The following is a 23714-nucleotide window of genomic DNA, read 5'->3' as shown; positions in this document are numbered from 1 at the left end:
CACACCCAGTAAATTCTTTTTTTTTTTACAAATAATTATAAAATTGTCACTATTTTTTTTATGTTTATTACATTTTTCATTAAATATTTAATAAATATTTCATACTATTTCCTTATATTTTTTTTATCTATACTATTTTTATATAAAAATATTATTCTATCTTTATGAGTATAATCATATCATCATATATATATATATATCTTTATTCTATCTTTATGATTATAATCATATCATCACATATACTTAGGGTGACTCCACTTTCAAATTTTGCAATTTTGCAATATCAAAATTTAATAAGAATGTAATTTTTTTATTTTAGTTTTAAATGTGTGTTGTTTTTTGTGTTACTTTTCTAATAATTTTTATACTTTATTTTTGGTAAATATAAAGATGAAAATATTATTTTTGTTTTTTGTACAAATAAAGATGCAATTATTAAATATGTGTGATTTTTTTTCAGATGTCATTGTTATAATATTTTTTCACAATTTTTAGACATACAGAAAATGCAAAGATGATAAAGATAACAATGCAAAGATAATATTTTTTATTATATTGCTTTTGATTTTTTATGTTTAATTTTATTATTTTTGAGAAGATATCTATGAGTATTTGTTTCTACTTTTTATTATTATTATTATTATTATTATTATTATTATTATGTATAAATAATTTTATATGAATTTATTTTAATATATTTTATAAATACTTCAATTGTACATGTTTTACAAATTAATTAAAAAATAATTTATTTTATTTTATTTTTTATTAAATTTTACAAATATTTTAATTGTTATATATTTTAGTCATATTTTAAATATTATAATTTATATTTTTAAAATTTTAATTAAATTAAATAATTATTTTAAATTTTAATTTATAATTATTTATATTATGCAATAATTAATTTTACGTGTTTGTTTGGGATTGTTCATCTTATTTCCCCCTCTTCCAAAACATCAAATCAAACTCCTATTTTTTATTTTTTTATATAAAATTAAAAATCAATTTTACATTCAAAACATCACATAACACCTATTTATATCGCATTATACGACTATTTAAATTCAAAATTTTTACTATTCAAATTTCTAACTCAAAATCCAAACCCCCAAACAAACACACCATAATATTTTAAATCATACATTTTCTTGAATCTCCGTATCTAAATTTATATACTGAACAAATGGAGTAAATTTCTAAAGATTACACTCGTAATTAGTGTGGAAAAAAAATATCGGAGGGTTAAATACGTCATTTCGGAAAAGATTGGTAGTTAGTGTGGAATAAATCATGTGGGGCCACCACATATTTGGTGCTGGAAGTGTTTCCCCGGGCCCACAGACACGTGGCCTATAACGGTAACGGCAATTTTCCGTAGAGTAGTCGTCATTGTCATTGAGAATTGGAGTTAACGGCGTTGAATCCAGCACGTGAAACTACGGGAACTCGCAGATCGACACGTGGTAGTTAATATTTATAGGTATTAAATATATATTGATGTATTTATTCCTTTCTTTTTAGGCACTAACCTAACCACTACTAAAATATTTTAATATCAAAACATTAGAATTAAATCAATAATTGCGTAAAAATATCATTAATTAACAATTAATAATTAACATTAATTCACAACTTTCGGTTTAAAACAGTCAAATATATTATATATATATATTTTTTTATCAAGTGACATGAGCTTCTATAATAATGGTGACATGATGAACAGAACTGATTGTATATTCCAGCCCAAGTAAAGTAAGTTGGGGTGATAAGTAATATATATATATATATATATTTGCATGATTGCTTGCACTTGAACATTCTTTATCAGGTCCACCTCTAGATTCCAAGAAGCAAAAATATCATTCATCAGACTTTTGATTTAAATAGTAAAAATTTAAATTTAAATATTTTTTTATGTAATATAATATAAAAAAATATATTTAATTTGATTTTTTTTTTTTGAATAATAGGAATTAAAAAATAACCCCCAGACGAACATGCATATATGAGATCACACTATCACTACCTAATTCAAAACTGACAGGTCAAAGTATGTTACCGCCCTGGGTGGTCCCTTTAGATTATTGTGCATGTATATATTTGTATTAATTCATAATATTAACATAGCATGTTTATTGTTGAGAATATACATATTTACATAACCAATCACTATAGGGTTTCAAATCAGCACTACTTATTTGTTCACTTTGAATATTATTTTAAGTTATTTACTATTAACCTTTGTAATATATATATATATATGTTTTATTTTTTTAAAATAGTGCATTGATTTTTTTTAATAAAATTTTTTTAGCATGAGTATTCCTCTAGTAGTTTTTGCAAACTAGATCAATACTATATTAAATGATACTTATTGCCGTTTCTCTCCGACTTGCCACGTGCCCACCACGTGCCCGTTAAACCACACCAATCCATCTCTTTCCTGGAGATTTTCCACACATTTTCCTTCGACAAGTGCGGGCACGCGCATTCCACGCGCCAACCCCTGTCCTGTCCACCGGGAAATTTTCTGTTCATGTTCCCATGGTTAACCGCTCATTTTTCAGGTGATCACTACTTAATAAGTATGAATGGGTGATATATCCAAATTTAAAGTATATTGAATTTATTCTACCAAACAATATACAATTTACCCAAAATTTTGTATAGTTGTCAAGGTTTTTGATTTTGGTATATGTAAGCTCCAAATGCTTGATATACCATCTCATACCAATATATATATTATTATTTTTTCTAATATACGGTATACCAAAAAGTCACAAGTTTAACTCTCGCACCACTAGACTACCTCATGTGGGGTTTAAAGGTCATTCCTTTGATTCACCTAGAGTACGAGTTTATTCGATATGAACTCTATTCCTTTATATCTACTGGCTCAATTAAAGCATAGTGAGAAAAACAAGAATGATTGAATGTAAGCTGAGGATCTTCTTAATTTCCTATGAATCCAAACACAAAGATGCTCCATAAAGAAGGGGAGCCCTTAGCGGGATGATATAGAAGATTAGTCGGGAAGTTTTAGTATTTCAAATGTCACTCAACTAGATACTTCATATGCAGCAATAAGTATGGTGAATCATTTCTTCACTCGCTGTGTGATTCTCATTGAAAGCACTTCTATGCATTAACAGGTACATTAGCATGGCCACTCTAAGAAGATTGCTAGGTATTCGAAATTGATTAGACATGATTTCCGGTGAAACAATAATTCTGTGACGTAACAAGAATGAAGTTTTGGTACAATAATAGTCCAGGCAACACTATATATTATACAAATCCATTATTTAATGAGCAAACGAAGCATATTGAAATTATTCTTCGTTCTTCATACAGAAGATGCTATTTGGGTGTGTAAATAAAAAGTATGTCCTCAAATGATTAACTTGCAGATATATTGATAAGAGCACTCCGAAATTATAGGTCTAAAGAGTTCATATTGAACAAGTTTAGCTTGAGGTGAGCTGTCATATTAAGCCCATTTAGATTACTTTGTATATATCTATTTTTTTATAATACAAACTCACTGTAACTTAAAATGTTGACATATATATATATAAAGTAAGAGGCACAGTACTAGTTATTTTTAATTTTATCATAAAAACAATACATGGCCATCTAACAAAAAATACCCATTATTTGCACATTTACAAACAACAGTCAAATGGATATTCTCTTTTGATACAAAATTACCAAAATAAAGTTGGGACAAGATGGCTTACCTTTCGCTTTGAGCAAACTTTGACAAACAGAGCATATACATAAATCCATCCATCCATCTATGTTATGGGAACATTCCTTCGAGACATTCGTCAAAGTTTTCATCATCCTCTGTCTTATCATCAGCATTTGAAATCGAAGCCTTCTTTCCTGTGAAATGAAAACAGCAAGTCTCTGAACATGTCTCAAGTAGTGCCTGAGTAAATCAAATTGTACTGCCATCATACCTTTCCTTCTGTCTTTGCTTCTACTATAAGCAATGTCTCCTTCGTCATCACTTTCATTCCTATCCCTGAAAATATTGGAATTTATTTATAGCCTAGGATCAAGAATCTGAACAAACATCGGCACCCAATAAAGGAGGTATTGAAAATATGTTGCATGACATTTGCCGTAGGCTAACCTTTTCTTTCGGTGTTTTTCAGTCTCCTTCAGTTTTGATTCTTCCTTCTCTTTCTCCTTCTGCTTCTTGTAATATAGCTTCTCTGCACATCTATTTCGGCACCCCCGTTCCACAAAATTTATATTGTCTTAGATGAATTTTAAAAATTCAATAACCTAAATCTAACCAGCAAACTTACATCCAATGATATTTTAGCTTCATATGAGACAGACACATTCTTAGAAAAATAATATACTATTAAATAAAAACCGAGACTATTTCATCTAAACAGTCCAGAAATACATAAAAATGATGGTGCAGAAGATAAGTGGCCCGAGAACTTTCAGAGATATCATGGTTTTCCTAGGGAAGTTATTATATCACCCTGTCTGTCCTTCGTCATAAGGCATATCTTGTCCAGTAAACACCGCTTAATGTCAATGCCTTTACTTCAATTACAGTTCAATGTTGGTTCAATGCATGATGCAGTTCACTTGTTATTACATCTCATTTCTTTCCTCTACAACAGAAAGGTTAAGAATTTCAATTCTCGCATACCATTTTACAGGAATGATACAAAAAACAGCCAGATGGACAGGAGGTGCCAGATTGTCATACACACCACAAACAAACAGATGAATCAAAAGAACTGTTTCTAATAATTCCCATAAAAGGCATATCATGACCATCAATTGGTTTTGCTTTATTTATCCGACATGTATTTGCATTTTCTCAATCATTTCATAATTGAGACGAAATTTCTCTACATATTCATAAAGATATAATCTAGCCTTAACCAAAAACAAGGTGAGAAAATTATATGCGACACTTGCATGCTGAGAGTTGTGCCATGCCTTAATTCACCTATTTGCTTTTTAAAGTGCACATCCTTCAAAGATGCTCAAATAAAGATGGCCTAAATGAAGGGCTGATATTGATAATGATAAAGCCAGAACCATGCCTCTATAGTGTTCGAACGCCTCAAATACTGCAAGATATCGACAGCTAAATCAAAAGAATCAAAGCATTGCTGACTCACCTCTCACATACTACTAATTTGACCAGAGCCTGTTTGTTTTCTCCAGCTTCAAAATAAGAAAAATTTACCTGCATTTCAATTAAATTAGTGGATGAAGGAAAATTAAGAGACGGGTGTTGTTTCAAAATCTATAACACAATCAAGAATATCCTATATCTCTGGAATATAATAACTCACAACTCTTCATTCACAGAAAATGTGTAAATGTTAAACTTCCACTGAAGCTAACCTCGTAGCTTGACAAGCCATCTCTTTTATTGCAATGCTTATTACCACATTCAAACTGCCCTGACAACCAAAGTGTTTTTGGTTAGGCGTAATCTTAAGATAACTTTAAGTGGAATATAAACCCTTAAAACAGTAACAGAAAACCAAAACCACCATGCACAGTAGACGTGTTGAAAAAGCAGTTTACAAGTAAGCTTTCTATTTTCCAAGCAAACAATCCCTTGTTATCAGAATACAGTTAGATCCAGACTATGTCAAACAAAGCTAAATAATGCAAACTTGTATGTTTTCACTTGAACCTAAACAGAATAAAACTACACCTCTAGATCAAAGGCAAATAATGCTCTAACTGTACTTTGATAGAACCATGCTGCACCTCTAGATCAAGGCAAATAATGAACTGTAAGAAAGTCAGTGCACGATTTATCCAAGTGTCTCCAATCAACATGCCAACTGCCAAGGACAAATTTAGGCAGGATCCTAAGGATTCCTGCTATTCTCAAATTGCCAATTTTTACTTCGCTTTCACTTTTCCTTTAAATTTGGGCAAGCCACATTTTTATTTCACAATGACTGTCTTCGGGTGCAAATAAGGTACTTACAAAGTTACAATCTTTCTCTGGATTACAGTTTTTACTAACTCAGTGCAAGACTGTAATAAATCTCAATTTTCTGAAATCAGCCATAAATTGATGAATTGAAGGGTGTGTTTGTTTGGGGGTTTGGATTTTGCGTTTGGGTTTTAAATAGTAAAATTTTGAATTTGAATAGTTATTTGATGTGATGTAAATAGGTATTGATTTGATATTTTAAATCTAAAATTGATTTTTATTGTAATATAAAAGATAAAAAAATATGTATTTGATTTTAGATTTTTGGGGGAACAAATTAACGAATAGTGTAAAATCTTAGAAAACCTCCAAACAAACACAACTGAAGTATACTGTAAACTAAAGGCGATCATTTGTGTATCCATAGATCAATAGATAGTACTTGTTAGAATAACTACCTTATCAAAAGTTTAAGCTGATATAGTAACATACCATTCTATATAAAATTTTATAAATTAATTCATCTAACACACTTTGAAGAGTAAACAAGATTCAAGGAAAGAATGGTACCTTTCCCAGACATCACCTCCTTTTCAGTTCTCCATCTAAGACCAATCTACAAAGAGTACATGCCATGGTTCAAGAAAAGGATGCAAATTGTTAACAAGAAATAAACCTGAAAGGCCAAAACTAACAAATGTTTCAAGACTAACTAAATTAGGGATGGCAATAGGTCCGGTCCAGCCAAATCCAAGACTCGACCCGAATACACATTTTGTTGGACTCGAAACCTGAATTGAAACTGGCTATACTCGAACCCGATCATACCCAAACTATACCCCATAAGACTTGATAGACCCAACACACCCAATTTTTTTACAATAATTAAAGTTTAACTTAAATTTGGACCGGGACCCGACATATATTAAAATTTATATATTGTATTAAAAAATATTATAATAAATAAAATAAATAAATTAAACTAAAAAAATATTTTTAATTTAATTAATTTTATTAGAAATTATTTTTTCACATATATAATTGATATATTATTAACATATTAATCAACTCTAGTCGAATCCGAGTAGAGTCCACCCTTAAACCCGATACCTGATCTAGACTCGATAAGAGTATACAATATTCAACCCATACCCGATCCAATATCCGTACAATTGGATCGACCCCAAATAAATAGGTCGGGTGTGGGTCGGGTCTACCCGGACCCATTGCCATCTCTAAACTAAATCATACATCCAACAACAATTATCCATTTACTTGTAGCCTCATGTCATGTGATGCATTTTAGCAAGAATCATGTTTAAGTATAAGTGATCTTGCTTAACTGTTAACATAATCATCAAATAAGATAAGATTTAGGTAATCAAATTAATAGTGGACCAATTATCTCCTTTGTAAGCAACCAAAGCGTAAAATCTTCGGGTTATTGTTATTTCTTTAAATCAAAGTTAATTAGACCTTGACAGGTATTCATTGGAGGCAACTTTTATGTTCTTTGACGAGCATTACAGTTACTGTTAGAAGGACATAGGAAGCAGAGTTTATATTAAGACATAATTAGATAAATTTTGCTTCCAAAAGAATCAATATAAATTCCAGAAGCATTATGGAAAGAGCATCTAACAAATCATGAGACTCTCAAACAATCATACCTTGCCCGTCTTGTATTGAGACATATCAGCTATGCAGTATCTTTAATAAGTTAAAGAAAAAAATGAAATTTTTCTTGTTATAAAAATAGCAAAATAACTAAGCCACGCATCCATGCAGAATGTCATGTGATATGACTCACTTTTCTGCAATGACCGTGACCCATGTCCCTGTCAATAACAAAGTAACTTCCCACATCACAGTTCAGAAGTTTTTTATTTCATCAGGCACAAGCCTCAATCAATTTCCTAACATGAAATTTCCTATTATAATTTGAATTACAGCCTCATCATGTATATGTGAAAAGCAGAACGGAAGTGCTTGTTCTAAAAAGCAAAGCTTTCAGTACAGACACAATTAAAATGCATGCAGTATTATTGCTTCTTATGTGATGCACCATGACTCCTGAGTATGCAGTATAGCAGTGTCCTTAAAGTCAAATGAACCCCGAAATTTTAGCTTGTCATAGAATACCATCTTCTATAACCCATACCTACACAGGAAATAAAGGCAAGTAATATGCCTCCTCACACAACTCTTAAAATAGAGCTGAAACACCTTTATGAACATGAAATTGTCAAATCAAAGATAGATTAATACATTTATACATTAATGACATAGTAATTCTTCTGCCCTTTACTATCAACATGCTATTTAGTTCCAATTACTTGCAATTATCAATGTGATGGAACTAGGTTTTATTGATCAACAAAAGTAATCATTAGTGAGGAATTACAAAAAAAGACAAAAGGAAAATAAAAACTCAAAGGTGGGATCCTCCCAACAACCTCAGCTAAAATATTCTTCAAAAGCATGAGAAAACTAACAATCCCTTACCAATTAGTATAAAGAGCAACTCATGGGCTTAGTCAATGATACAGAGTAAGGATATGCATATTTTGAGTGCTTGAGACATGAATTATGTATTTCTTGCAGTATAAATCATCATAAACTCAGGGTGTTTCTAATCATATTTCAAATCAGCAACATCAGGGGGGGGGGGGGGGGGGGAGGGGGAATAAAATCACAATGCAAAGGATACTCCTTGAAGAGCTTGTCATAGTATCGCTTCACCAGCCTTTGTTCCCAAGAAGGATACTTGTCATCCTCCTCAGTTCTTATGAACCTTTTTGAAAATGATGGCAAAAAGTGCTTAAGACAACTTATTTGAACAAACAAGAAATTGCTTCTTTTTCTTTTCTTTTTTTTTTTGTACGGGTAAATTATTAAAAAATTGAAATCAGAACACCATAACATTAAGTGGTTCAACCATATGGCCAACATTGACAAATGAAATGCCCAAAGCTATCACATTTGGGCTTTATGAAATGGAATGAAATAACCACACAGGTGATGCATAAAGTCGGATTGAATATGAATAACCAAAGCTATCAAATTGACATATTTGAAAACAAGTATAAAAATGGAGTAATACTAGCATAACAAACAAATGTATAAGACTGAATCAAGAAAGGCAGCAGCCATACCTATATCCTTCTCTAAGGGTGTCTTGATCAGTTCTAATAGGCAATGCTTCTCGAGGAGATTTTTGCTTCCCATAATAATCAACTGATGCAGTGTTACATAATTGGAATTAACCATAATGCACACAGTATAGGAAATGTTGAACCAACCAGAATATGGCAATGACCGTATGTTAACTAAAGGTGTAGACTGTAGAAATAAGATTAACAACTATACATGATCAATTTCACTGATACCCTACATCAAATTCCGAACAGACTCTGGGAAAACCAAACAAATTCAGATAAATTCTTGTACTTTAAGAGAAACTTGAACTTAAAAATCGCCATAAAGCCCTCAATAACCCTATGACTCCATCTAATTGCCTGTTTAGCAGCCAGCCAATAAAATAAAAAGCGAAGAAGAGCTTACTGTAATCATTCAAAAATTTCTTGTGGCGATCGAAGGCATTGAGGCCTCGTACATAATCTTGATACTGCCTGTTTTGATTATATATACATACGAATCCCCATTTAGAAAATCAAATGAATCTCCGTATAGCTTCGTCTGCATTCTCACAAACTATATGACGAAAAAGATCAATAGAAACAAAAGCTTTTACATACTGCTTTCTTGCTTCTTTGTCGAAGATTGATTGCTTTAGAGACCCAAACGAAGCCATCGCCAATGGCCCAACTCCTCGGCAACGGTAAATAAAAGCCAGGGTTAGGAAAATAAGGCTTAACCTCAATATAACTAAATAATTTAACTAAAAATTTTTTAAAAAATAATTAAAATATATAATTATATTTTTAAAAAATAAAAAATAAACTATACTCCTCAGATCAACTAATTTGCATAGGAATAACAGTCTTAGATATTATATAATTAAAAATATATATATTAATAAAATAATTAAATAATCTAATTAAAATAAAAATTATTATAAATTATAATATTTATAATTTAATTAAAATATATAATTATAGTTGTAAAAAAAATAAGAGAAATGGAGTACAAAATAAATTAAAATAAAAAATATAAACAATTTATATAGAATTAAGAATATTAGTTTTGCTTAGATATGAATTTTTTTGGAGTTTTTTTAAAAAATTTTAAAAAAATATTTAATGTAATATTTGTGAAAAAAAAAAATTTAATTTTTTTAAAAACATAAATAATAATATATAAAAAGTATGTAATATAAAAAAAATCATTATTTTTTAATTTCGAAAATTTCATAATAATATTAATAATTATTACAGTAATATCACGAAAAAATTTTACTCGGTTAAGTGAGAAGTCACATCGCGACAGCGGTCTTCCACAATATCCAAGGGTAGCTTCGTCCAAATGGTACAATCATTTGAAGCAGGGAGAGAACAAACTTCGCGGGGGTACAGCCACCCTCAGCACACCGCCGGTGGGCATTGCTGAGGAAACGGAGTTCCGCTGTCGCTTTCTTCGTTTCTACGCGTAATAATTGTATTTTAGTCCCAATAATAAAATGATTTTCCTACGTTTTATCTATTTACGTCAATAATAATTAATGCGGACCCAAAACGCACGCACTGTCAGTGGCAGCTATGGAAGTGAAAAGACGATAGAGATTGCCGAATGGTATAGAGACGAGCCGCGTACAGCTGGTGGTTGTGGCGGTGGTTCTTAGTCTCTCGCCGTCTCCTTTCGTCTCGTTCGCTTTTGCTTTTACAAATCCGCATTTCATAGAATCGATCGCCTGGTGTTTCAGTTTGCCCGTGTTCGTCAGCGTTGGTGAATGATTAGTTGTTTGCGAGGGAGAGTTTAGCGTTTCAGGAGACGGAAGCTGTGGTGGCGATTTGGGTTGCCATGTGAGTTTACGATTTAGTTATGTATATGCGCGTGTTGATGATTTTGGGTTCCTCTTCTGCGCCTGTGTGGTGTTGGCGGAGTGGAGATTGATGTCTCTGTTGGTTTTAGCGATGGATGTTTCTGTGGACTGAAGCGTTGTTGAATATCGTCTTACTTGATTGCATTTGTATGAGATGCTGTGATTCTCTGCGGTAAAATGTCTTGTGGATTGTTGGCAGGCTTGTTTATCATGTTTGGTGTTTCATTGTTGGCATCCGCCCCGGTTTTTCATGTTAGGTGTTTTAATTTATCTATTTTATTTATTGCTATCGTTAGACCATATGTGTCGATCGATGAGTTCTAAGCTTGTTGTTTGCCTTCTTTCGAGTAAAAGTGCTAAAGACGAGTCATGTTACAGCTCTTTTCAGGGGGCCTCTTAGCAGCTTGGGGTGGGGATGTTAAATTCTGTTTGAGGCTTGGAGGATATAGCTGATTGTGAACAGACCAGTAACTCTCATTAGAGGTAGCTAACTATGGAATCCGATGCAGAAACCAAGGTTAGTAAGAAGACCGCTTGTCAATATTATTTTCACAAATTGATTAAGAAATGCTTTTTACTCTAGAGTTTTTAGTTGTGTATTCACAATTTTTTTTGGGGGGGCAGTACTCATAAAATATATTGACATATATATTATTTTTTTACCTTTTTCTGGTTGTTCTTTGGTTCCCTGGTAAATCTGTCCTTGAAGTGGTGTAAAAATTATATTGAGTATGGGCCTTAAATCGTAAATCTCTTGTAACCAAAGTATCGTGCTCCATTTGCTAGATGAAGAACTTGAAGAATAAGGGCAGTCAGGTCTGTCAAATCTGCGGTGAAATCGTTGGGCTGACGGTTGATGGTGAGCCATTTGTTGCTTGCAACATCTGTGCCTTTCCAGTCTGCAGACCCTGTTATGAATACGAGAGGAAGGATGGGAATCAGTCTTGCCTTCAGTGCAAAACTAGGTACAAGAGACACAAAGGTATGATGAATGCCCTGATGTTTTTCCTAAATAATAATCCACTTTAAATGAAATGTGGGTGAATTATCTAATATTAACTATTAATAGAGCAAATGGCTTTATACTTGTAAAATGATGCAATCTAAAATTTTCAAACCTTTTAGTTATTCACTTGCAATCAATATGGTTTTCTAAAAGTAGAATTCTGCTCTTAAACAGGAAGCCCTGCAATTCGCGGTGATGGAGAGGATGATGATGTTTCTGATAATGGTGATGATCTCCATTATGCAGAAATCCAAATGGGCAAGCAGAAGATATCGGATCACAGCTTGAACTGGCACATGAACTATGGACAAGGGGAAGGTGCTGCACCAAAGTATGATAGAGATGTTTCTCACAACCCCGTTCCCTTTCTTACAAATGGAACGGATGTAAGTTTCTAAGAATTTATATGTATAAATTCTGTTGGTTGGAACACATAATACATTTATATAATAGATTAACTCAAAAAGTCTTTTGGTTAGCAGGTTTCTGGAGATCTGTCTACAGCATCACCATGCCACCCTTCAATTGCATCACCTCCCCCTGGTGGTGGTGGAAAATGTAGATCTCTACCTCTGCCTGAATTTGGTTTATTTTCTTATCTTCCTCTGGAGTCTTTCCTTCCCAAGGTCAACTATATTTTTTCTCCTTGCAGCTAGGATTGTGGATCCTGTGAGGGAGTTTGGATCTCCTGGCTTAGGCAATGTTGCCTGGAAAGAAAGAGTAGATGGATGGAAGATGAAGCAGGAGAAGCCTGCTATTCCAACGTCTACTAGTCATACTCCTTCAGAAAGAGGAGTTGGGGATATTGATGCAAGCTCAGATGTTCTTGTGGATGAATCTCTCCTGTGAGTTCTACTAATATCCTAAAACCTATGCTAGGATTCATGCTACTTTCTGCCTGCTATTGTATTCTTGAAGTACATACATGACTCTAGAATCTCCACTTCGGGCTGCCTAATACCTCACAAGTTTTATTGGAGAGAAAGTTGATTTTCGTTGATGTAGACAGCCATTCTTCACTCTGCTTAACTTTCTTCATTGATGCAGAAATGATGAAGCTCGACAGCCACTTTCTAGGAAGGTTTCTATTCCATCCTCAAGAATCAATCCTTACAGGATGGTTATTATGTTGCGGCTGGTGATCCTGTGCATTTTCTTACATTATCGAATAACAAATCCTGTACCCAATGCATATGCCTTGTGGTTGATATCTGTGATTTGTGAGATCTGGTTTGCTATATCCTGGATCCTTGATCAGTTCCCCAAATGGCTTCCAGTGAATCGTGAAACATATCTGGACAGGCTTGCTCTCAGGTATGATCATATTCAGCTATATTAAGTTTTACACTGTTTTTGGCGACCTCTTAGAGTGCGGTGCTTTTGTTTAACTTCCAAACACTGCAAAATCTACTTTTATTATTATTATTATTATTAAATCTCAGCCAACCCCTGTTTTCAACTAAAATTTCCCATTTCCCTTCTATGCTGATATGAAAGTTCACTCTTCTCTAATTTGTATAACTACATGATTATGTGGAACAGATATGATCGTGAAGGAGAGCCATCACAATTAGCTGCTGTTGACATATTTGTCAGTACTGTTGATCCTCTAAAGGAACCTCCTCTTGTCACTGCTAATACTGTTTTGTCCATTCTTTCGGTGGACTATCCGGTTGACAAAGTATCTTGTTATGTGTCTGATGATGGTGCTGCTATATTGACCTTTGAGTCTCTATTGGAGACTGCCGAATTTGCAAGGAAATGGGTTCCTTTCTGCAAGAAATATAATATTGAGCCAAGAGCACCAGAATGGTACTTTGCTCAGAAGATTGATTACTTAAAAGATAAAGTTCAACCATCCTTTGTCAAAGACCGCAGGGCTATGAAGGTTAGGACTGTTCGGCAACAAGATAATTGATTTGACCCATAGCATCATATTTGATCATCCTTTTCTTCTTCTTCTTCTTTTCCCCATGACAGCGAGAATATGAAGAATTCAAAATTCGTATCAATGCACTAGTGTCCAAAGCCCAAAAGGTTCCTGAAGAAGGTTGGATCATGCAAGATGGTACACCATGGCCTGGAAACAACACAAGAGATCATCCAGGAATGATCCAGGTGATTAGATTCTTATAACTGTTCTAATGGCTTCTCAAAGTGTTTAGACTTGATGTACATTTAACTGTTTTTGTGATTCTTCTGGCTTACATGTGAAATGTATATCCAAATAAAATTTGGTTGCTGGTCATTGTTCTATTTTATTTTATTGTTTAGCAAGAGCAATTTTTATATTAGAAATATGCTACCTACTGTGTAGTTTATGCAAATTTCTCAAACTTTTCCTCCTAAGTATGTCTCATTAATATTTTCTTGCTTGCAGGTGTTCCTTGGCCAAAGTGGAGGTCTAGACAGTGATGGCAATGAACTTCCTCGGTTAGTGTATGTTTCTCGTGAGAAACGTCCAGGGTTCCAGCATCACAAGAAGGCTGGTGCCATGAATGCACTTGTAAGTGGTCAATCAAATGCACAAGTTGCAGTTGGTACATTTGTTTTGCTTCAAAGTTGACATTGATGATACACCATTACAGGTTCGTGTGTCAGCAGTTCTCACAAATGGACCTTTCTTGCTGAACCTTGATTGTGATCACTACATTAATAACAGTAAGGCCTTGCGGGAAGCCATGTGTTTCCTAATGGACCCAAATCTTGGGAAATATGTGTGCTATGTTCAATTCCCACAAAGATTTGATGGTATAGATAAGAGCGATCGATACGCCAATCGTAACACAGTCTTCTTTGATGTAAGCTCACTATCACTTCTATTGTTACGCATATTTCTAATTTTAAGTTGATCGTGAAATGACTATACTACACATTATGAATCATGACATCAAGAAACCTGCTTTCCTAACTTTCTTGAGTCCATGTTGGCTGGTTAACTGGTTTTGTCTCTGTTTAATCAGATTAACTTGAGAGGTTTAGATGGTATTCAAGGCCCTGTATATGTGGGTACTGGCTGTGTCTTCAACAGAACAGCTTTGTATGGTTATGAGCCTCCTCACAAACCTAAAAATAAGAAACCTGGGTTGCTATCATCCTGCCTTGATGGAGCAAGGAAGAAAACTTCTAAATCAAGTAAGAAAGGGTCTGATAAAAAGAAGTCTAGCAAGCACGTTGATTCCACTGTTCCCATCTTCAGCTTAGCGGATATAGAGGAGGGCTTTGAAGGTATGATTCCTCTCATAAGAACTATGACACATTGATTACGATCACATTGCTAATTTTTGTCCTTTCATCATTCAGGTACTGGGTTTGATGATGAGAAGACACTGCTCATGTCCCAGATGAGCCTTGAGAAAAGATTTGGCCAATCTGCCGTTTTCGTTGCATCTACCCTTATGGAGAATGGTGGCGTTCCTCAGTCTGCCACACCGGAGAATCTTTTGAAAGAGGCCATTCGTGTTATCAGCTGTGGCTATGAAGATAAAACGGAATGGGGAAGTGAGGCAAGTTATCTGATGCACTAATCATTCCATTATTATTATCATTGCCAAAAAGCTCATACTGGTGAACCTGTTTTGTCAGATAGGGTGGATTTACGGTTCTGTTACAGAAGATATTCTCACGGGATTCAAGATGCATGCACGTGGCTGGCGATCAATTTACTGCATGCCACCAAGACCAGCCTTCAAGGGATCTGCTCCAATCAATCTTTCTGATCGTCTGAACCAAGTTCTTCGGTGGGCTTTGGGATCTGTAGAGATTCTATTCAGCCGACATTGCCCGATATGGTACGGTTACCATGGAAGATTAAAATGGCTAGAAAGATTTGCATATGTCAACACCACAATTTACCCCGTAACTGCCATCCCTCTCGTCTTCTATTGTACATTACCAGCTGTCTGCTTGCTCAGTGGGAAGTTCATCATCCCACAGGTTAGTATTTCTCATCCCAATGTTAAAATAGTATTTGGCCTTACATAATTCTATGGTAACTTGATTAGAAACATAATATATATCTAACTGAAAGCTACATTTTCCCAATTTCAGATCACTAACCTTGCAAGTATATGGTTTCTATCCCTGTTTCTTTCCATCTTCGCCACCGGCATTCTGGAGATGAGATGGAGCGGCGTCGGAATAGAGGAATGGTGGAGGAATGAGCAGTTTTGGGTGATCGGAGGCGTCTCCGCCCATCTCTTTGCCGTCTTCCAAGGCTTGCTCAAAGTGTTAGCCGGAATAGACACCAACTTCACCGTCACATCCAAGGCCTCAGACGAGGAAGGCGACTTTACTGAGCTTTACATGTTCAAATGGACGACGCTTCTAATCCCTCCGACCACTCTGCTCGTCGTCAACCTTGTCGCCGTCGTCGCCGGAATTTCCGATGCCATTAACAGCGGATACCAGTCATGGGGTCCCCTGTTTGGGAAGCTATTCTTTGCATTTTGGGTGATCGTCCATCTCTACCCTTTCCTTAAAGGTCTGATGGGTCGGCAGAACCGAACCCCGACCATTGTCGTGGTCTGGTCCATTCTGCTTGCGTCGATCTTTTGCTTGCTGTGGGTACGAGTGAACCCGTTCACGACTAGAGTTACTGGCCCTGACGTGGAGGAGTGTGGAATCAACTGCTAGTGTTGATGGATGGATGAAGTAAGGTTATTAATGCATGGAATGGAAGGAAGTTGTTGTATAGTGGTGTGTGATTGTGTAAAGAGGTAGGCTCATTTTGTAAAGTGAGGTTATCGTATTTAATTATATAATAATAATAAATAGGGCTGATCGATGAGGTACAAGACAAGACAGAATGGAAGGGAAGTCAAGAAAGGGGACGGCGTGTCCGTGTGTATTCAACGCTTCCAAAGTTGAGTCTTGGGAGCACACGTGGATGCAGGAGGCCACGTGGCGGTCGGAGAGGTCATTTGATCATCTCATCTTTGGAGCCCGAGCCTGATCTTAACCGCCCTAACTAGTTAACAATTCTTCCTTCCTTTATCCACGCGTACACATGGACGTCTGTCTCTCTCCATTTTCATGCCCATCCCCTCACTGCACTATCCATACATACATATATATATTTATATATATATGTGGTTTTATCACGAGCGAACATACACTTGATTGCGAGATAGGGTTAGTAAGTAGAGGGCGGCTGTGCAATCGATCGATCGATCGATCAATTTTGTTAATCAATCGAGTTGTGCTTGGTCGGAGTTGGATATTATATATCTAGATCGAATTGAAGCAGAGCAGAGCAGCATATTATTCGTAAATCAATCAAATGTCAGCTGCAACAGTAACAGCAACATCACGTTTGGGGGAAGAAGCTCCAGCGCCGGCTGATCCTGCTCCTCCTCCTATTCTGTGCAGGTTCAATCGCCTCGACCGCATCGTAAGAGCTACTTCTTCGTCTTCATCCATCCATATGATGATATCTATGATTTCATGATTACCACGGAATTAATTAACAGTTGAAGCAACTGGAAGACATAAAGAGCAGGAGGAGCTGGAGCGATTGCCATTCTCCGAAGAGCTATTACTCTTCAAATTCATACGCCTCTTCCGCCAACTACTCCTACTCCCCCAGTCCCGATCGCCATCACGATCACGATGAGGATAAGCAGGATGATCAGCTGCGATGTCGCCCCGTCGACGAAGTGCTCATGGAAGTCCACCAGAAAGGCACCTTAATCCAACGCCTCGTCCGCGCTGAGGATCGCATCTTCAAGGTATGTATAGAAAACTATTCATTCATTCATCTCTCTCTCTCTCTCTCTCTCTCTCTCACACACACACACACGTGTAATATATTGTTGGTAATGAGTTGGTTATTATTGATGCATATGTATGGATGTATATTGTATTTGTGCAGCTGTGCCTGCAGATGGAAGAAGAATTAGAGAAGCAGGGCGAGGGTGAGAGGCACGATAGCAGTGCGAGTGCAGGTAACGATCTCCATGACAGCGGCCACAAGAGACATGGAGGACTGAAGAAACTGGTGAAGTCATGTGTTGGCAGATCGGGAGGAGGAGCTAAAAGCAATAAACGACACAAGAATAAGAACACCACTGCAGGAGGAGGACCACCACCATAATCTTATCATGTAGTAACTCCATTTAACTTCTGGATCCACGACCTATATACATTAATTTATAGTTTTTTTGCTTCATCGATTTTGCTGTTTGGTTTTGTTTATATTGTTGTGTTCTCTACGTTCTATCTTTAATTAATTTCCTTGGCTCGCTCGCTCGCTCGCTTATCAGAATTCAGAATTAAGGAGTGTTTTGTGTTTGTTGATTCAAAATTGATCAACAATTATGATACGTGTGACTCTGAATATTTAACCATTAGTTCAGTTCTCTCTTGAAACAAGGGGGCCTCCATGCTTATATTATTATATCTCCACTACTACTATTACTTATTGAAATCAAAATTTAATTATTTCATAATATTAACTATAATATATATCTTATAAAATATAACATTAAATAAATAAAAAAAAATCGTAATAAATTTTAAAATTAAAAATAAATACATCCTACGTGAGTGGATGAGTGTATGGATGACTATTGATATCATATTGACATTATACTATTGTCAATCATCTGATTTGGTTTACTTGAACCCGGCCAGTTGTGCCCTGAGCCAAGACGGGCCTTGATTTTGGATATCTTTTGTTATTTTGTATTTAAATTACTTTTATTTAAAATATTAAATTAGATAATTATTTTGATTTTAAAAATTTTAAAATAGAAATATGAAGAATACATAGTTTTGTTATATAGATATTTTTTTTTCATTTTAATTTTCTAAAAAGACATTACAAAACATTAGCACCTTTGTCATTACATAAGATATCATACAAAAACTTTCTTATTATTTTTAAAATTTTTGAAAATTTATCCTCAATTGTGATAGAAAAATTTTAACTGATAATTTCACGAGCAGAAATCCACACGAAACTTTTCATTTATTTATTTATTTATTTTTGGATAACGCGGAAATCCGCAGCATTATCCGAAAGTGCACGTTTGGTAAACCCCCGGTCAAACCTACTATTCTGCAAACCATGGTCGATCGAAACTTTTCATTGTTGTTACTAATAAAAGGTGTTTGTAGCTTTCGATCATATTCAACTTATCCCGTCAGGATTATGACATTAATGAAATACTACAATGAAATGTTTTTTTTTCTTTTTTTTCTTTAATACTATTTCATCCGTGTAATATGGGTGTATTACTGTATACACAAAAATTTAGGTAAAATATAATTAGTAAATAATTAAAAAATGTATTAATAAAATAATTATTATTTAGTAAAAATAATTATAGATTAAGATTAAAATTAAGATAACTAAATAGTTTAATTAAGATTAAAAAAATTTAAAATATGATTAAAGCGTATAATTAATTTTTTTTTTTAAAAAAAAGGATAAATTATGTGGGACGGACGAAAATAGAAAATAGGAACAAATTATGTGGACCGGATGGCGTAATAAATTGTACTCCCTCCGTCCTAGATACTATGTCCACGTTGCCGTTTCTGTCCGTCCCATATATCATATCACTTTTTTTTAAAATAATTATACACTTTAATCTAATTTTAAATTTTTAAATTTTATTTTTTTAATTTTAATTAAACTAATTAAACATCTTAATTTTAATTTATATATAAGGGGACGGAGGGAGTAATAGTAATAAATCAGCGCTACCAAACATGTCCGTCCTTGTCTGACATCTTGTGAAATTCCAAAACTACCCTTCATTTACTGACGCAATCTCCTCAAGGTGGATCCCACAGCCACCGCCCTTGACTTTCGTAAAAAAATATGTCATCGAGACCGACTTTCATTTGGCGTAAATTTCAAGCTCATTTCACATTCATTTCGAAAACCGCTCCCCTAAAACACTCTCTCACTCCTCAGTCGTCACTGATCTTCGCTCTGCCGCCCTCTCGCAGTCCTTTCCTGTACGGATGACGTTTGCCTTCTTTATGTAGACGACAGACAACGCTACGCTTAACCTGCCTGCCGCATGTCGAGGATTTTTATGGCGCCGTATTAATTTTAGGTTTTTTTGGTTTTGCGTGGCCCAATCGGTGGATCGATGATGTCTGTGCTACGGATGTGATGATTTTGCAGGTCTTTGGCAGTAGCGTCGATTTTTGGGACCATTGGTGAGTTTGATTCATAGGTTATTTTGTGCGTTGACTTTATTTTGAAATGATTTCTACTGTAATTTGTGAGCTTGTGTTTTTTGCTGCACGAAATTGATTTGTTCTTTAGGTTTACGATGCGTTTTAGCGATCTTTGTTAGCTGATGTTTTGGTTTACAGAGATTGGCAGCTATTTAGATGGCTGATTCTGGAAAACGTATGTACGCGACGATTCGTTTTTGTCTAAGTATGATTGATGAAACATTTTGGAGCTATTTGTTATCTAAGTCTAAACGTAAAGATATATACTAATTTTAGCAATATGCATATTCTCTTCCTCAAAAGTTGTTTACCTGTAGTCGGATTTGGATGACGTGATAGCGAATTGGTGGATAGGTTGTGGCGTTGTCGATATGTTTTCCCTTCTGTCTTCGGATAAATTTCCCGTAACTCTCCAGATCTTCTCTTTGTGGTTGTTCGCAATTCTGTCCCTTGGAATCGTGCTACGGTCGTAATTTTTAATTGTGGATGGCATACCTAAGCCAGACTTGTTCAAGTGTTGCTATTGCTATAGGTGCATGCCTAAAATCCACACTTCTTCCTATTTTTGATGAATTTCATTCGACTAATTACGTGTGATTCCTTCTATATGCTATTTTTATCTATGATAACGTATTTTAGAGTGTTCAAAATGTTTAAAATGGTGTTAGTTTTTGTTGAGTTGAATGGTAGGAGTAGTTTTCGTTCACAATATTTCTGATTTCCCTTTTAGGCTGAAGAATTCTGTGAATAGGATTAAATTTACATTCGAATAAAAGTAGCCAAGTTATCAAAGAGAACAAAAAATCGGGGTTTGTGTTTTAATTTGGAAACATATATCCTAACATGTATGGTTGGTTCACAATTTCATGTACCTAAATCTTGATAACAATTAACAGCCACTACAACTTTAGATCTTTTTCTTTTTTGTTTGATGAATTTTCCTTTTCGATCACAAGATGTCTAATCTGAAGTTGCTTGTTTGTGGATTAACTAATCGTTGTTATTTTCTCTACCAGGTAATCTTAAGATATGAAGGATACAAGTACTTTATCTATGGCTACTGAGGAATCCTTTCCGAGCTTACATGAACTAGCTGCCAACAATGATGTTGAAGCATTCAAGCGATCCATTGAGCTTGATTTTTCCGGGATAGACGAGGCTGGGCTATGGTATGTCCGTAAGAGAGGTTCAAAGCAAATAGTCCTCGAAGAGAGAACGCCTTTGACGGTGGCTGCGTCATATGGTAGTGTCGATGTCTTGAAGCTGATAGTTGCTCTACCTGAGGTTGATTTGAACAGATTATGTGGCCAAGACAAGTGGACTGCACTCCACTGTGCTGCTTTTGGAGGGTCTATTAACGCCTACGACGCTGTCAAAATTTTATTATCTGCCGGTGCTGATCCGACCGTCGAGGATGCCTGTGGTCTACGCCCAATTGATGTGATTGTAGTTCCTCCGATGCTTCCCGGTGCTAGAACTGCTCTCGAGGACTTGCTCGTAAACAGTGCTTCAAATGCATCTGCCGGTGACTGTAGTAATCTACGAGTTTCTGTATCTGCCTCCAACGTGTCTTCGCCCGTATTATCATCTTCTCCGGACCCATTTTATCAGTCTGATTCGGAATATTCTCCAATGGCCTCAAAGTTCAACGACGTTCATCCTAACTCTGCCTCAGAGAAGAAACATTATCCCGTGGATCCGTCCCTACCCGACATCAGAAATGGCATATACTTAACAGACGAGTTCCGCATGTATTCATTCAAGGTCAGGCCGTGTTCGAGAGCATATTCCCACGATTGGACCGAATGCCCGTTCGTTCACCCCGGCGAGAATGCCCGCAGAAGAGACCCGCGGAAGTTCCACTACAGCTGCGTCCCGTGTCCCGAGTTTCGTAAAGGTGCGTGCAGGCGAGGCGACATGTGCGAATATGCGCACGGCGTGTTCGAGTGCTGGCTGCACCCTGCTCAGTACCGAACAAGAATGTGCAAAGACGGTACGAGCTGCGAAAGACAGGTCTGCTTCTTCGCCCACACCCCCGACGAGCTCCGCCCCTTGTATGTCTCGACTGGGTCGGGCGTTCCTTCTCCTAGATCAGCTGCCTCGGCTGCCGGCTTCATGGACATGGCTGCAGCTTTGAGCCTCATGCCCAGCTCGCCTACCTCGATTATGCCTAATCCCGCCGCGTTCAACCAGACGCTGTCGCCGACTCCGAACGGGCTCTCTCATTCATCCGCGCCATGGCCTCAAATGAATGCACCTGCTCTTCATCTTCCTGGTAGCAATCTCCAGTCCAGCCGCTTGAGATCTTCTATCAGTGCTCGTGACATTCCGCCTGAGGATCTAAATCTTTTGTGCGAAATTGACGCCGATTTGACATATTTCTCACCCTCGCATGCGAATCTTTCGATGCTGAGTCATTCTGGTCGATCTCAGTCTGCACTGGCTCCTTCGAACCTTGAAGAGATGTTTTCGGCTGAGACTATGTCTTCTTCGCCGAGATTTTCCGATCAGGCTGGGGCTTCGGGGATTTTCTCGCCCACGCACAAAGCTGCCGTGTTCAATCAGTTTCAGCAGAGCAATTTGCCGCCGGTTAACACGACGACGGTGTTTTCGCCGAGAAATAATGCTGACCACTCCTTGTTGCAGGCTTCTTTGGGTGCCTTGTCTCCGAGGATTATGTCACCGAGAAGTCTAGAGGCTTCTGCTGCTGCTTCAATGAGTGGCGGTGCTCGTCTCTCGGCCTCCGGCCTGCGCGGACCCGTCCGTTCGCCCGTTGGGTCACCCGGCGGAGCTTGGTCGAACTGGGGATCATCATCTAACAGAAAAGTTGATTGGTCTGTGGGTGGAGACGATCAAGATTGTCTAAAAAGATCGCCTTTTGGCGAGCCCGCCGGAGAAATAGCTGACCCCTTGTGGAGTCGGCCTCTTGGTCGGGAACCACCGATGGAGATGGCGGCGAACAGGCAAGCTCCGGCTGTGTCTGGTGAGTGCGTGAAATATAGTAATTCTGAAAGTGAGTTGATAGATCATTCGGTTTTAGGGGCTTGGTTGGAGCAGATGCAACTGGATCAGCTCGCGGTTAAGTTAAACTAAACTTTTTACCGTTATTTATTTATTAGACTTAGAGAGACGGTTAGGAAGTGTAATTTTTGTGGTTTTTTGGAAAGAAAGAGCAGCAGATGAAAATGGCAAGCGCAGGCAGCCGTTTTGAAGCTCTCTATAATTATGGCTATATTTTTACTATTATCATTATTATTATTGAATTTTTGACTTTACTTCCCTCACTCTAAGCACAAATATGTATTGGACTTGGATTAATTTTTTTATATACTTGTATTGTTGATGATTAATTACAGGAGTTTCCATTTGTTATTTTTAATTTTGGGTTTAGATTATTACTCCATATTTTCAAGATATAGACAATTGTTTTTTAAGTTATATGTTTTTGTGAAAAAGTTGAATATATTAATGCTATTTTTTGAAAAAAAAATAAGATTAATATATTTATAACATCAAACAATACACTAAGAAATTAAAAACTTAAAACAAAACAGATTCAATTTAACCAG

General features: G+C 36.0%; 3 protein-coding genes across 5 annotated transcripts; 2 read left to right on the top strand and 1 right to left on the bottom strand.

Moving 5' to 3' along the window:
• Positions 1-3598: 3598 nt before the first annotated feature.
• LOC127246504 (uncharacterized) lies at positions 3599-9792 on the bottom strand. The gene is made up of 11 exons (XM_051267936.1): positions 9700-9792; positions 9506-9573; positions 9097-9178; positions 8652-8735; positions 7612-7651; positions 6512-6557; positions 5392-5450; positions 5163-5230; positions 4145-4234; positions 3969-4033; positions 3599-3891 (listed from the first exon to the last, which is right to left on the bottom strand). The coding sequence occupies exons 1-11, from the start codon at positions 9753-9755 to the stop codon at positions 3806-3808; spliced, it is 744 nt and encodes a 247-aa protein (XP_051123893.1). The 5' UTR covers positions 9756-9792; the 3' UTR covers positions 3599-3805.
• Positions 9793-10614: 822 nt separating this feature from the next.
• LOC127246502 (cellulose synthase A catalytic subunit 3 [UDP-forming]-like) lies at positions 10615-18195 on the top strand. 2 transcript variants are annotated; one of them, XM_051267932.1, is made up of 17 exons: positions 10616-10923; positions 11322-11460; positions 11730-11925; positions 12124-12335; positions 12432-12507; positions 12602-12794; positions 12997-13263; positions 13492-13837; positions 13930-14067; positions 14330-14455; positions 14538-14750; positions 14913-15177; positions 15253-15455; positions 15535-15885; positions 16000-17341; positions 17421-17678; positions 17822-18195. In XM_051267932.1, the coding sequence occupies exons 2-15, from the start codon at positions 11437-11439 to the stop codon at positions 16582-16584; spliced, it is 3195 nt and encodes a 1064-aa protein (XP_051123889.1). In that variant the 5' UTR covers positions 10616-10923; positions 11322-11436; the 3' UTR covers positions 16585-17341; positions 17421-17678; positions 17822-18195. The 2 variants fall into 2 exon arrangements, with proteins under 2 accessions (XP_051123890.1, XP_051123889.1); XM_051267933.1 differs by lacking the exons at positions 16000-17341; positions 17421-17678; positions 17822-18195 and having other exon boundaries at positions 10615-10923; positions 15539-15818.
• A 1593-nt stretch (positions 18196-19788) lies between these two features.
• LOC127246503 (zinc finger CCCH domain-containing protein 30-like) lies at positions 19789-23429 on the top strand. 2 transcript variants are annotated; one of them, XM_051267935.1, is made up of 3 exons: positions 19789-20124; positions 20500-20677; positions 21162-23429. In XM_051267935.1, exon 3 carries the CDS (start codon positions 21175-21177, stop codon positions 23236-23238), a length of 2064 nt encoding a protein of 687 aa, XP_051123892.1. In that variant the 5' UTR covers positions 19789-20124; positions 20500-20677; positions 21162-21174; the 3' UTR covers positions 23239-23429. The 2 variants fall into 2 exon arrangements, with proteins under 2 accessions (XP_051123892.1, XP_051123891.1); XM_051267934.1 differs by lacking the exon at positions 20500-20677 and having other exon boundaries at positions 19790-20124.
• Positions 23430-23714: the final 285 nt, after the last annotated feature.

Source organism: Andrographis paniculata, unplaced genomic scaffold (genome assembly GCF_009805555.1).
Source record: "Andrographis paniculata isolate CXL003 unplaced genomic scaffold, ASM980555v1 Contig30END, whole genome shotgun sequence".
Taxonomy (NCBI): domain Eukaryota; kingdom Viridiplantae; phylum Streptophyta; class Magnoliopsida; order Lamiales; family Acanthaceae; genus Andrographis; species Andrographis paniculata.
This window is presented reverse-complemented; position numbering and strand designations above follow the sequence as displayed.

Coding starts and splice junctions, on each gene's coding strand:
- LOC127246504 (XM_051267936.1), bottom strand. CDS start 9,755: ATGGCTTCGTTTGGGTCTCTAAAGCAATCAATCTTCGACAAAGAAGCA. Junction 4,034..4,144: donor GAAAAACACCGAAAGAAAAG/GTTAGCCTACGG, acceptor CAATATTTTCAG/GGATAGGAATGAAAGTGATG. Junction 3,892..3,968: donor AAGCAAAGACAGAAGGAAAG/GTATGATGGCAG, acceptor TTCATTTCACAG/GAAAGAAGGCTTCGATTTCA.
- LOC127246502 (XM_051267932.1), top strand. CDS start 11,437: ATGGAATCCGATGCAGAAACCAAG. Junction 11,461..11,729: donor AATCCGATGCAGAAACCAAG/GTTAGTAAGAAG, acceptor TCCATTTGCTAG/ATGAAGAACTTGAAGAATAA. Junction 12,336..12,431: donor TTCTTACAAATGGAACGGAT/GTAAGTTTCTAA, acceptor TTTGGTTAGCAG/GTTTCTGGAGATCTGTCTAC.
- LOC127246503 (XM_051267935.1), top strand. CDS start 21,175: ATGAAGGATACAAGTACTTTATCTATGGCTACTGAGGAATCCTTTCCG.